The sequence below is a fragment of the Eleutherodactylus coqui genome, chromosome 5 (assembly GCF_035609145.1).
Source record: "Eleutherodactylus coqui strain aEleCoq1 chromosome 5, aEleCoq1.hap1, whole genome shotgun sequence".
NCBI classification, from domain to species: domain Eukaryota; kingdom Metazoa; phylum Chordata; class Amphibia; order Anura; family Eleutherodactylidae; genus Eleutherodactylus; species Eleutherodactylus coqui.
Window position 1 is genome coordinate 87359865 of NC_089841.1, and position 13704 is coordinate 87373568.

The following is a 13704-nucleotide window of genomic DNA, read 5'->3' on the forward strand; positions in this document are numbered from 1 at the left end:
GGCTTGTTTTTTGCAGTACGAGTTGTATTTTTCAATGGTGCTATTTAATGTACCATATAATGTACTGAAAAACTTTTAAAAAATTCTAAGTGGTGTAAAATGAAAAAAAAAAACTGACATTCCGCCATCTTTCAGGCCTTCTTGTTTCTACGGCGCACAAACTGCAACAAAAGCGACATAACTTGATTCTATGGGTCAGTATGATTACCACAATAGCAAACTTGTATAGGTTTTTTTTTACTGTACTATTTTTTTTTATTTTTTTTTTCAAACACTTAATTTTTTTCAATGCTCTGCGGTCATCTTGTGCACACAATAACTTTTTTATTTTTCTGTCGACGTAGTTCAGTGAGGGCTCATTTTTTGCGGGATGTCCTGTAGTGTCCATTAGTACCAATTCGGAATACATACAATTTTTTGATCGCTTTTTATTGTGTTTTTTTCTGGGAGACAGGGTAACTGAAAGTGCATTTTTGGCGTTCTTTTTTTTTTTCTTTTCGGACGATGTTCACCGTGCGGGGTAAATAATGCGCTACTTTGATAGATCGGACTTTTACAGACTCTGCAATACCAAATATGTATTTTTCTTTAATGATTTTGATGTATACTTTTATTGCTTTTTTTTTTCTTTTTTTTTTTTTTTTTTAAACAATTAAAAAATGTTTATTGATCTTTTTTAGAGATGAGCGAACGTACTCGGATAAGCACTACTCGTCCGAGTAATGTGCTTTATCCGAGTACCTCTCCGCTCGTCCTGAAAGATTCGGGACGCGCTGCGGAGCGGGGAGCTGCAGGGGAGAGCGGGGAGGAACGGAGGGGAGATCTTTCTCTCCTTCTCTCCCACCCGCTCTGCCCCGCTCCCCGCTGCGACTCACCTGTCAGCAGCGGAGCGCCCCGAATCTTTCAGGACGAGCGGAGAGATACTCGGATAAAGCACATTACTCGGACGAGTAGTGCTTATCCGAGTACGTTCGCTCATCTCTAATCTTTTTTTAAACTTTACTTTTAAACCCCCCTGGGGGACTACAACATACAATGCTTTGAATGCTTCTGCAGTATGACAAAATGCTATAGCATTACGTCATGCTGCATTCTGACAGGGGTGGCTTGATAGGCAGTCCCCTAAGGCAGCCCTGAGGCCATTCAGAAGGCGCTCGGCTGCCATGACACCTGCACGGCTCCCCCAATCTCACCGTGCGCTCGCGGGGGTGTCATACGGAACCCTCGAACTTTGTTCGGGGGATTTAAATGCCGCTGTCAGAATAGACAGCGGCATTTAAAGGGTTAATAGCTGCGTAATAAACAGCTGACGTCCGCACTGTATGAAGAGAGGTCACCCTGTACGTCCTGGAGCGGGAAGGGGTTAAACACAGTGGCACCCTTATCTGTAAGTTGTGTCTGGTATTTCAGCTCAGCCTCTATTCACTTCAATGGAGCTGAGCTGCAATACCAGACACAACCCCATGGACAAGGGTGGTGCTGTGTTTAAAAAAAAAAAAAAAGCATATTTGTTTTTCTAACCCTGAACAACCTCTTTAAGTTGTCCATACACCATAGCTATGCAAGTTTAGGGCATTTTATCTCCAAGGGAACAAAAGGATTGAGCATTGAAATACAATGTGTCTTCTAAGGCTGTGGAGTCAGAGTCATGGAGATGGAGTCCCATTTTGCTGGAGTCGGTAGAAATGTTTAGACTCCAGTTTATAAAAAAATATATACATTACAAATATGGCATAAGTAATTTAATGCAGATTTTTTGCATATTCCCTTCATAGGAATTTAGGAAAGTTTTGTAATGTCCTTTAAATATATGTTCCATTCATCTAAGCTCCTATTCATCAAAAATATTCTTAACTAGGATGTGGAAATGGCAATAGAAAATCCGTTATTACCTTTACTCTCCATTAGACTAAGGCCTCTCTCTCACAGGCGCTTGTTACCAATATTAACACCGTGCTTTTTACCATGATTAATCGCGGTATAACACTCTCATTGAAATCAATGTGGCCTCACAGACATGCGTTCGAACGCGGCACTTTCTAGCGCTGTCTGCTCTTTCTTTGTTCGTCTAGCGTACCTTATCACTAGAGATTAGCGAGTATACTCGCTAAGGCACATTACTCTAGCAAGTAGTGCCTTAGCCGAGTATCTCCCCGCTCTATCTGAAGCGCCCTTACACATTAGGAAAAAGTCATCTGAACCCATAGATTTCAGCCCAATCGGATGACTCTTGCATGATGCTTACAATTGGGTTCCCTATCTATAGGGATCTTATACTTATTTACTCTAATAGAGACATGACATGTGCTTGGTATTTAAATTCAGTTTGTGACAAGGAAGGAAAAGTAAAATGAGTCATTCGTTAATTGTCCAGCCCTGCTGAAGCTGGTGGGTTCAGATGACCTTTCCCTAATGTGTATGGTAGCCTGAACACAGGTCTGTAGTCTCCGCACACAGCTGGAGAGCAGTATGGACATGCTTTCTCCATAGACTTCATTGGGGATGTCAGAAATAAGAGTATGCACATTTTCAGACTCCTGCTGTTTACATTGCTGCAGCAGTGATGTTTTAGTATGTCAGGTCATTGCTGCAACACCATGAAGAGACCTGCAGGGGACCACAGAACAATTGGTACTGGATTGACAAGGCATTTAAAAGAGGAGTAGGTCGCTATTTGTTATTTTATTCCATAATGCAGCTGCTAGAGAAAAATAATAATAAAGTTGGAGAACCCCTTTAAACTGTTTTCTATATCCATATCAATGCAGAATAGCCATATCCATAGAAATTGTCCAGATGTTTGTGAATTGGTGCAATGTCAGTGTGCCATACTGTACATTTATATAAATATAGTCCTATTCCATAGCAGCTGCTTCCATGTTTTAGGACTCTTGCTTAATTGAAGCACAATTTTAAGGTGTGTGTATACATGTGTGTGTGTGTGTGTGTGTGTATATATATAATATATATATACATATATAATATATTTTTTTTACATGTATTACATCTGGTGGAGATCTCATATTAGGTTTTTGGAAAGTGTGCTTTGAAGGACACAGGGCTTCCTTCTGTAGTCACTTGTTTGGCTTTTTGCTATTGATTTAACAGATCCTACAGGATACATTAGTGTCAACAAAGGTGCCCAATCCATGTTGTGTTTACCCACTGATATCTGTGACAAACATGCTACAATGTTGCGATTTCCCCCAGGGCTGTATAGAAAGGTTTACCTGCTGTGTTTGCTCCTGACACACATGAAAGGAGCTTCTTGTGCCATTTCCTTTTTTTTTTTTTTTATCATTTCTGAGTTTTAATTTTCATTCCCCTATTTTATTCTATTAGAGAGAGAGGAGATCAAAGGTGACAGGTATAAGTCTTGTGAAAGTCTTGTGGAGCAGTTGATATTACAATGTGGGAACACTAACGTAGGTTTTCACCTGTTTTTAGACCACAAGTCTTGTTTTTTGCTCTGCAAGTATTCCTTCTGCTGCGCTTTTTCCTTCTACTGGAGGGAATGAATGTTGAAATCAAAGTGAAAGTGATCTCTTCCTCGGTGGATTGATTACAGGAACACGTATCTCCCCTGTGGGAATGCATGAATGGTATCTGCCTAACATATGACAAGGTACCATAGACTGAGTCGCATACAGAGTACAGGCTTTCAGCTAAGCAGGGAGCCTCAGCTAGGCTAATTGTTAGTAGTCTGGATCCGCCTTATAAACAGAGAGGTCAGGGCAGCCTTATAGGAGTGTTGTCATAGACTGGGTAGATCTGGAATGATATGTACACAGGGAACTGTCTCGCTTGCTGCTTGTAAGGTGCCTTTCCATGCTGTGCCGTGTGTTTGGAAGCTACTTTCACACAGCCTCCTGGACATTATTATTCCGTATTATGGAGGGGAACGTTGTCTGAGCTGAAACGATCGACTTGGTGTTCGCTTTCAACATGTCAGATTCCAATTTCTGGACCGTGCTCTCTAATTTTACCTTGCCTCATTTAAGGAACAGGAACAGGCTTCGGCGCACGCAAAGGTAAAAAAAAACCCAAAAGTTGTGTTTATTGTACTTTGTGTCTGTTTATAAAATGCCGTAATGTCTTTGAACAGCTTTATTTACAATATGAACAATTTATGCCGTATTCCAGGTTTAGCCCTTCTGCTCCCCTTCATGTTCCTGCCTGTGTTTGTATAGATTTTGTCAGGAAGTGCACTCCCCAACATGTGTGAAAAGTTTCTCCTACACACTGGGCTTGAGTTTATTATTAATAATGGGACATGTAATGGACACTCGGTGATGACCTGATTACTTTGTACAAATCCGATTTAGATTCTTCTGCAGAAGGTTGTAGCCCACAGTTTGGGTTACCTGACCTCATTCTTGGCGTTATGTAAGGGGAGCATGTATTACCTTGTCAGGTGGTGGTATAACTAGTTTTATATGCATTATATAGTTATTTGTGATGCGATAGATGGAGACCGGCGGTTGGCAACGCAATATACTTTTGGGGCTGCACAGGTGGCCTTTATTTCCACCAGTGAGCTGAACTTTGCGCTCATAGCCTGTTGTACTGTATGAGGTCAGAGAAGCCGGCATATAGTACGTACAGCAATAATACTAAGTGACTAATTCTACATTGTCACCATCTAATTACAGACTAACCAGGATAAACTGTGACAAGTCTATGACCCAGCTGTTATGAGGAGGACCAAACATGGGAAATGTTTAATTGTCAGGAAGACATTAGTCAGTGCTCCGTTTGCTAGTATTTTCAGGGATATTACACATTAAAGGGAAGCTGTCATCAGGATGTTCATTATTAAACTGCCGTCATGATGCTTACAATTAGGTTCATTACACCTCGGACATGCGTTTCCATAAAATAGCCCACAAATTTGTGTTTGTAATTTTTATGCTGTGTATGAAACTTCGAAGTTTTGAGTTAGAGGGTGGGCCGCCTTAACCCCTAATTACTGCATCATTAGTTAATGCATGCCCCCTCCATTGTATGCCTTCCACTCCTGGCTACTCATGTTAGCAAAGTTGCACTTGTCCTGTGGGGCCCTCTGTCCTCGTTGCAAACACATTTACTGTAGGTCTAAGCACATCGTGACTCAAAACTTCTAGGTACCCGCTGAGCTTCACTTTTGTTCGGGGAGAGATGACGTCACAACACTATGTCATAAGAGGGATAACCTCTGTGGTGCCCCCATGGCACTAGCAACGCTATCCCAAACAAGGAGGTATGCATGGAGCCCAAGGCTGCTTTTTACATGTACGTCAGGAAGGGGCGATGGTTCCGTTTTGTGGTCGAACAAATTTGTCTTGTAACAGAACCTAATAGACCCCATTGACTAGAATGGGGTACGTTTGGTTTCTGTTCAGCTGTCCGACGCTTTACCAGACAAAAAAAAATCCTGCATGCCAGATTTTTTCTTCTGGTATTTTGTGCCGGATCTGTGACTGAACCTCCAAAAGGACAATAATAATTTGTTTTTACACACTACAGTCGCTAAGCCCCCCCCCCCCACTTTTGTTTTCTATTTCCACATGTAACTGAGCCTCCGTGTGTGGGGGAGCTTATAGGCCACTCTGCCAGCTAAGTGCAGTGACAGCTTATAAGAAGCAGGACAGTAATACAAGAACATATGGCAGCAATTGCAGAATGATGTGGTTACCGTACAACAGTTTTTATGATGTCATCTGTGCACATAGTTCTAGTTGGGTTAGGTGGAAGGCACAAGAATAGCTGTCGGGACAGGGAGCCTAAAGTGATGCCTCTGATTGAGGCCTTTTTGAGACTACAGTATCTAGGTCACTATTCTGCATCAATATCTGTAAGCCAAAACCAGAAGTAGAACGTACAGATAGAAACCATATAAAAGAAAGATTTGCATCTATTCTGTATTTTGGAGCCACTCCTAGTTTTGGTGTACAAATGCTTCTGCTAAATACTGGACGAATACTGCTGTGTGAAAGGGGCCTAATCCACAAGTTACTTTTCTTTTACTTGTTAAGCAATGGTATAATGCGGGCCCTTAGTATTTACACAGAGCTGTGCCATACTAATCTGCAATACGGTTGTGTGCAGCATTAAGGCATGTACACGTAGACAAAACTGAGATCTATACCAAATCTAATATGGCCACAATGCACTACTTGTCACAGTAAATCCTATTGGTCATGCCTTTCTTTTCTGACTGCCATTATGGAGTTGGGAAGGAATTTTTTTCCTCCAAATTAGCTAAATTGGCTCGTTTTTTGATTATTATTTTTTTTTTTCTTTTCTTTTCTTTGTCTTCCTCTGGACCGGGGAGGGGGGCAGGTTGAAACAGGCTGAACTTGATGGACATGGTCTTCATTCAGCCTAACATACTATGTTACTATGATTACTAACACCTTGTGAAATGACTAGTAGAAAACCCATCCCAGGACAACAACTACAATCAATGTGTGTATATAAATATCCATGCTCAGGAAGATTATTCCGTGCAGTTAGGAATAATGGTTATAATGCACAGGTGTCAAAGATTATTCCGTGCAGTTAGGAATAATGGTTATAATGCACAGGTGTCCACTATTTCGAACACACAAAATACTGAGGCCAAGCCAATGTGGAGATCCTTTCATTGTCTCGGTGTCTCTTCTTGCTCAGCTCGGCTCTCCTCTCTGCCATTGAAGACGTACCATGATTTCACAGGACTAAAGTTTGGAATTTGGTAAATCAAGATGTTGCCACTTTGAGAAACCGTCATCATGGAACCTCCAGCGGATGATTGAGGAAGCAGTGTACATTTTACTATGTATTTATTACATATATTGGATTGTTTGTGTAATCTCTGCTGTTTTGTAAACGTGTTAGTCCTTGTAGTCCTTTTATTTATTTATTTTTTAACCTGGTTGTTCAGAATTTCCTTTCTGAGTTTAATCAGGGTGAATATCAAGAAGTATGGCTAGAACTACAGCTTCTATATAATTTGTGATCATGGTTTTCGTTCATTAGCTTTCCCCATAAATAGTGATAGGCTTTCTACCGTGCTGCCTCTGCTCTCTAGAATTCTTTTCCCCATCTTATAGGACTTTCCACCTAACTTTAGAAAATGTAACTGGTCCCTAAGATTACCTAACTACTTACCATCTCGCTCTCTACCATAATGCTTCTGCTTTTCTCTACACAAAGGCTACTCGCACACATGGCGTCTGCAAAACTTTGCAATATTTACAGCGTTTTTTGAGCACCTGTCACAGCGTTCACAGCACTTTTTAATGCACCTCATCATTGTGATGGGTGGGGAGGTGCGTTAAAAATAGAGCAGACAGCACTCGAAAATCGCGTTGGGAGCGTTGTACTGCAATTACTGCAGCGTCCAAAACGCAGTGGTAAGTATGGTAAAAAGCGCATGTGTGCGAGTGGCCTAAAGGTACATTTACATGGGTACATACAGCTATTTGACAAATATTCACTTGAAAGAACCAATGTAAGCCAGTTTTTCAGTGTAACCCGGCCACCAGCAGGGCGATGAGCTATAAGTCGCTAGTTGTTTTGTTTCCGCTTACCAATAAAATAGTTGCTGGTTCATCAAAATTCTCTTGGTATAAAGTCAGTCATTCGTATTTGATGGACTAGCAAATAAATTTACATGGAGATCCCCTCTATGAACAATATCTGAGCAAACAACTAATGAGCAATCATCGCTCTGCGCAAAAGCAAAAAAAAACCAACTCGTACACACAACTCTGAGTGATTATTTGAATGATTGTTGCTCCATGTAAAGGTATTTTTAGTGTTTCAGTCGCTTTTCTCACCCCTTGGGTTGTAAACCTTTTGAGACACAGGGGCTCTTCTTTCTATGTTTCACAGATCTACTGTATTTTGCTGTTGTCTGTATGTATTCTTTATGTAAAATACTGCATAGTAAGTTGGTTCTTTATTAATTAGGGATTAATTACATTAGAAAAGATTTCCCTAACAGAACAGCTAAGCAGTCCAATTACATAGCATTAGATCCCCAGCTTCCATATTGTTGCAATAACAAGTCAAATTTAGAAGTCTATAGAGTCAGTGTTGTTATAAAGAGTCTCATCCCTTATCTTATTGATTACCAAGAAGGCATGACTATAGCCTGAGGTGTGTAGTCACTGTGGTGCCTTCCTAAAGTGTTACAGCAGGTTCAGTAGTTGTCAAGTCACAATTACAAGAGCAAACAAGCATGCACCAAGCTGTGCTCCCAACTTGTGAAAAGGCCCATTTAGGGCTAATGCCCACGGACGGATTTCTGCCGTGTTTCCCGCAGAGGAATTTCGCAGCTATTAGGTTCTGTTGAGCCTAATAGCTTTCCTGCTGCCAATGCTCACATGCGGAATTCTGCTGCGGATTTCCACTGTAAAAATGGTGGCATGTTCTAGTTCACCACGGATTTCCGCAGTGGGAGGTCTCCATTAAGCCAGCTGTCCATGGGCAATGTGATATCCCGCAGTGGAAATCCACTGCAGAATTCCACAACACTTGTGGGCATGAGCCCTGACATGTATCGATTTTGTCACTCAAACGAGCAAAAGTGCGCAATAATCATTAAGTCTAAACATCGTCTACGTTTTGTTTGTTGCTCGGTATCTGCCTGCATAAAAATCCTTGGCGGCTTGCTCACTTCTACTTACGTCCAAACGCTCCCCGCTCAGTGTTTGACATAGGAACATGAAGCACTAAACGAGAAGTAAGCAATTCTCAACAATTCTGCAGAAACACAAACGAAATAGCGGTGATGTCACCTGTGGTAATACCGTCACCTGTTTGCACGTCCGTTCAAACGATAATTGGTTCGTGTAAAAGGGGCACTAGGGAATGTTCTAAATGCTGGGGGCATGAAAGCAACGTTTGATGGGATGGTCCATTTCTAAGAAAGAGCTGACGCTGCTTTTTGTACAAAGCCTCGAACTGTATTTAATGTTGGTGTGTCAGGAGTTAATGGCTCCTCTATCTCTTGCACATATAGTGTAGGCGGGCCCACTTGTTTGTTTATATTACCGGTTAGTAAGTGATGGAATCCCCTAAGTAGTGATTTCCTGTTTTCTTAACACCAGATACTTCCATGACCTCATTGATGTCGTCTTCTTTCTATCAGACCACATTGTCTGTGCCCTGGCACCTCTCATAGTAAAGGACTGTCTGGCTTAATAGAAGGATATTCATTACTAGTCCGCGCTGCTATTGAATATACAAAATGAAATTGAAATATTGTTTTGTTTTTTTCCCTTCAACAACATCCTGTCGGGGACAAGTAATAATATATGACATTTCAGCGCTACCATCTCGGCTGACAGGAAGCTGCTTTTGATGCTGATCTTTATCAGAAGGGACTGCATGTGACAAAATAAGACGAGTTCCGTGATATTGAAACAATCTATAATAACCGATAGAATGTAGGCAAGGGCGGCAAGAAAACAACAATGCCTTATAGTAAGGGAGCTATATACTTGTTTACTTCATAACAAGTTAAAGCAGATGGTCGACTCTGAGCTCAAAATGATATGCACATCAGTCGGGGAAGCTCCCTTAATAGAGCTGCAAGGAAAATAAACATTCTGGGCGAGCTGTTAGCGTTTGGTCGACGGCTAATTTTACCAACTACCCCAAACACTCAGTTCGGCTGAGGCTTTGTTAGCTTGCCATGAGGACAGCGGTGCCTCTGGTGGTGGCATTTTTCCAGGAACTACTAAAGGATTGGGTGCTGAAATTCACTGTGCCCAATCTTTCTGTCCTCCCCCCTCATCTGTTGAGAGAGGGGCGGCCCCATTACACATCCAAAAGTTGGTTAGTCACACTGAAATTGGAGAATTCTGATGACTTTTTCCTAATGTATATGGGAGACCTTTAGTTCATCTTGTTACAATTAGCCCCTTGAGTGGCGGGTTTCCTACCACCCTGTCGTGCCCACCAGGGCAGGTTTTTTAAAATGGTCTAATCATTGAATTTCAACTAATTTTGCAGTTGCGTCTCAAGAGCCATAACTTTTTCATTTTTCCATTGACAGGGCCATATAAGGGCTTGTTTTTTGCGGGACAAGTTGTGATTTTTTAAACAGGGGGGAGGAAAAAAAGAAATGGGGAAAAAAAAAAAAGGGGCCATGTCATTAAGGGGTTAAATAATGTATTAACTTCCTTCTCTGGGTCATTACGACGCATGGATACCACATGTGTGATTTTATTTCTGATTTTTTACAAAGTAAAGGGAGACAAGTGGTTTTTGTATTTTTTTTTATAATTTTTTTACTTTTTTTTTAATTTTTAATTTTTTTATTTTTTTGTCCCTTTAGGGGACTTCCACAGGGACCCATCAGGACCCCCTGATCACATTCCGGGGGTCCGATGGTGACAGCCCTTTACATGCTGCAGTGACAGCCCTTTATATGCTGCAGTCACATAGATTGCAGCATGTAAAGGGTTAACACAGCAGAGATCGGAGGTTTTCTCTGATCTCTGCTGTAAGAGCTAGTACCTAGCTGTCCTCTGACAGCTGACAACCAGCTCTCCCTGCCACAGAGACCATCGGCTTGCTTCTGACAAGCCTATGGTCTCTATGGCAACCTGTAAACAAAGCAGGAGATTGCCGACATATCTGCAATATCTTCTGCTGGTTTTTCAAAGCCCTTGCTTTGTTCTCTGTGGGTCTGTGCAGGCAGAGCACACTGCCACAGTTTGTGGCATTGTGCTCTGCAGCTCCCATAGTGATACATAGCCCGGAAATCTTCCAGGCTATGTCACTATGAACAGTGGAGCTCGTCCCGGAAAATTTCCGGGCGTGCCACTCAAGGGGTTAGGATCCTTTACACGGAATGATTATTCAGATTCTCACTGGATTTTGTGATACATTTATTCAATAATGATTCTATGGAATGGCTGCCAGCAAATGAAGAACGAATGACGATTTATCAGTCGTAGTTCAATGTAGGCAACCATAAAAATCAAATGATCGGTCCGTGTAATCAGGCAGTCATTCATCTATGAATGACTGCCTGTTTACTGTGAATAGAGTAAGCCTAAGGGCTCTTTCACAAGAATGTAGCGATTTTCGGCCAGCCGAGTCACTGCCACAGCACGACCAAAAATCACATGGACGGGCGCACAAATCTGCTGATTATCGTTTGCTTTCCTTTGTTGGAACGGTTTTTGGAATGATAAGGTGCGTTTTGACATAATGCTTAAGTCTAAGGCTGGGTTTACACAGGGCAGATGTGCCGCAGAAATTCCGCCTGGAATTTCGCCGCGGCGAATCCGCCTGTGAATGCTAATCCCGGGGATTATCCAGCTATGCGGACGAGATTTCTCAGAAATCTTATCCACACGGGACGGCGAATCTGTAGCACAAGAAGCCAGGGTAGCAGCGCGGATTCGCCGGCCGCAGCATGTGCATTCTTTTTTTTTTCCCGGTTGCGGTGTGCCATTCTCTATGGGAGCGCCAGCTGCAACGGAAAAGCGCTGCCAAGCCACTCCAAAACCCGCGGCTAAGTGCCGCAGGTATTGAAGCAGTGCTTTCGCTGCGGAAATCTTGCGTTTTTTCGCTGTGGCCAAACCGCAAGATTTCCGCTGGTAATACGCCGTGTGGGATCCCTGCCTAAGGTAGTCTAAAACACACCACCTGTCTCATTATTGGTTGTCTTCTCCCACCCCCTTTCCTGCGTTCTGCAGCTGTACCTCCTTATCTGCTGTACAGTATATAAACAGAAGTCAATCACAAGCTCACTTGGAAGTCAGTAGATGGAAAGCATTTTAGTTGTATAGAATGATGACGGCAAAGTGCAGACTATAAAAATGATCCCCAGGTGGTTGCAGCACATAAACTAAAGCAAATTAACCGGGAGGAAACATGTAGATTATGTCGATATACATGATGTTCTAAGGGTGCAAGACATATATACATGACCACTGATGTCTGAGTAGTTCTTGATCGGTATACTTGTTGTTAACCTGTCCTACATATATCCCAGCGGTGAACACCATGATAAGACAAAACGACTATTGTTGAAAAAAAATTGTTCAAATGAGCGGAAGTGAACGATAATCGTTCGATTTAAACATGAACCAACGACATAAGAATCGTTAACTTTTTGGTCATCGTCCAGTTTCAGCCAACCTAAAAATGATCGTTGGCTCGTTCACATATTGTTGCGTTTCAACCCTCCACACTAAGGCCATTCTCACACATCTTTTTATCATAACTACCATGGCGTCTTGAACGCTGTGGTAATCGCGGTACAAGGCTCCCATCGATTTCACTGGGGCCTCACAGATCTGCACTTGATCACAGTGATTTTCGAGTGCTGTCTGCTCTATTTTGCCGCGATTAACGCACCTCATCACCTATCAGAATGATGGGGTGCATTAAAACCCACTGTCGAAGGCAGTAACCTTTGTCCGAAAATGGCGGCAAAACACTGCCATCGAAATCTCGGCGTTTGGCCGATGCTATGTGTGAGAATGGCCTAAGTGTTTACATAGGAATGTGAAACGCTCAAAAGGAAGCGACAGATTCTCAACCATGATCTGCCTGTTGAAACGGGCTACAAAAGAGTGATCGAGTCAGCGGTGATGTCACTCACTCGTTTAAACAAGAATCTGCTCATCTAAAAGAGGCATTAATCGTGCTGTCCTAGTGTGCGGTTTTACTAGCACAGTGCATGATTATAGCCTCAGGAATACTTTGATGTGAGTAGAAGGGGTATTTACCTTAGGCTGCATTCACACGAACATATATTGGCTCGGTTTTCACGCCGAGCCCTTATACGTCGTCTCTCTCTGCAGGGGAGGAGCCTGGAAGAGCCAGGAGCAGGAACGAGCTCCCGCCCCCTCTCTGCCTCCTCTCCACCCCCTCTCCGTCCCTCTGCACTATTTGCAATGAGGAGAGGCGGGATGGGGGCGGGGCTAAATCGTGCAGCACTTAGCCCCACCCCCGTCCCACCTCCTTTCATTGCAAATAGTGCAGAGGGACGGAGAGGAGAGGAGGCGGGAGCTCAGTTCATGCACACTGTCCACGATCACAATGATTCTCCGCTCGCAGCGGGCAATTCGCAGCATGCCACGAATTGCTCTGATTCTCCGTGGTCAGGCTATCTATCAGATAGGGCTGACCAGCTCGGCAGCGGCGGCAGCTCCCGCGGCGTAGCCTCGGCGCGGGATACCGCAACGCCCGTGGACAGGGGGCCTAAAAGAGAGCCCAAGCAGAATCACATATAACGTTTTACCCTACAGTGCACTTATTACAACATAAACATGGCTCCATGTGCTGTAGGACCGGTCGAACAATTCTGACGCACCACATAGAATGTGAAGCGCTAAGCAAGAAGCCAGCAAGGATCTGCCTGTGTACATGCTCTGCATGAGCGCTAACAACCTGGCGGTGACATCGGCGCTCGTGTAGTCGTTTAGACGACTGTTGTCTTGTCTAAATGGAACATTATACTTACTACCCTGGCCACCGATGCCAACATTTGCCCTGCTGCACCGAGTGGCGCATCCCTGCCGGTCAACTAGTGATGACCTATCCAGAGGACCTCCAGAGGATAGGTCATCACATGTTAAATCCTACCTTTAAATCCCATATCACGAGTTTTCAACTGAATTTGTGTTCATTTGCATGGGGGAACTGGTGGAAACTGCTGTCAGATGAGCAAAGATTTGAAAGTCGTTGAAGGTATATGGACACCTTATGATA

At 43.0% G+C, this 13704-nt stretch overlaps 1 protein-coding gene across 5 annotated transcripts in view; it reads left to right on the forward strand.

Annotated features, from left to right (window-relative positions):
- Positions 1 to 13704, forward strand: part of MAST4 (microtubule associated serine/threonine kinase family member 4) — a 513577-nt gene that overhangs the window by 355292 nt on the left and 144581 nt on the right. For 2 of the 5 annotated variants that reach the window (XM_066602815.1, XM_066602817.1), the window contains exon 1: positions 3663 to 4031. The exons of the other annotated variants lie outside the window; for them this stretch is intronic. In XM_066602815.1, coding sequence (XP_066458912.1) covers positions 3946 to 4031 — 86 coding nt within the window. In that variant the 5' untranslated portion in view covers positions 3663 to 3945. Of the gene's footprint in view, positions 1 to 3662; positions 4032 to 13704 lie in introns of those variants that run through there. 5 annotated transcript variants of the gene reach the window in all.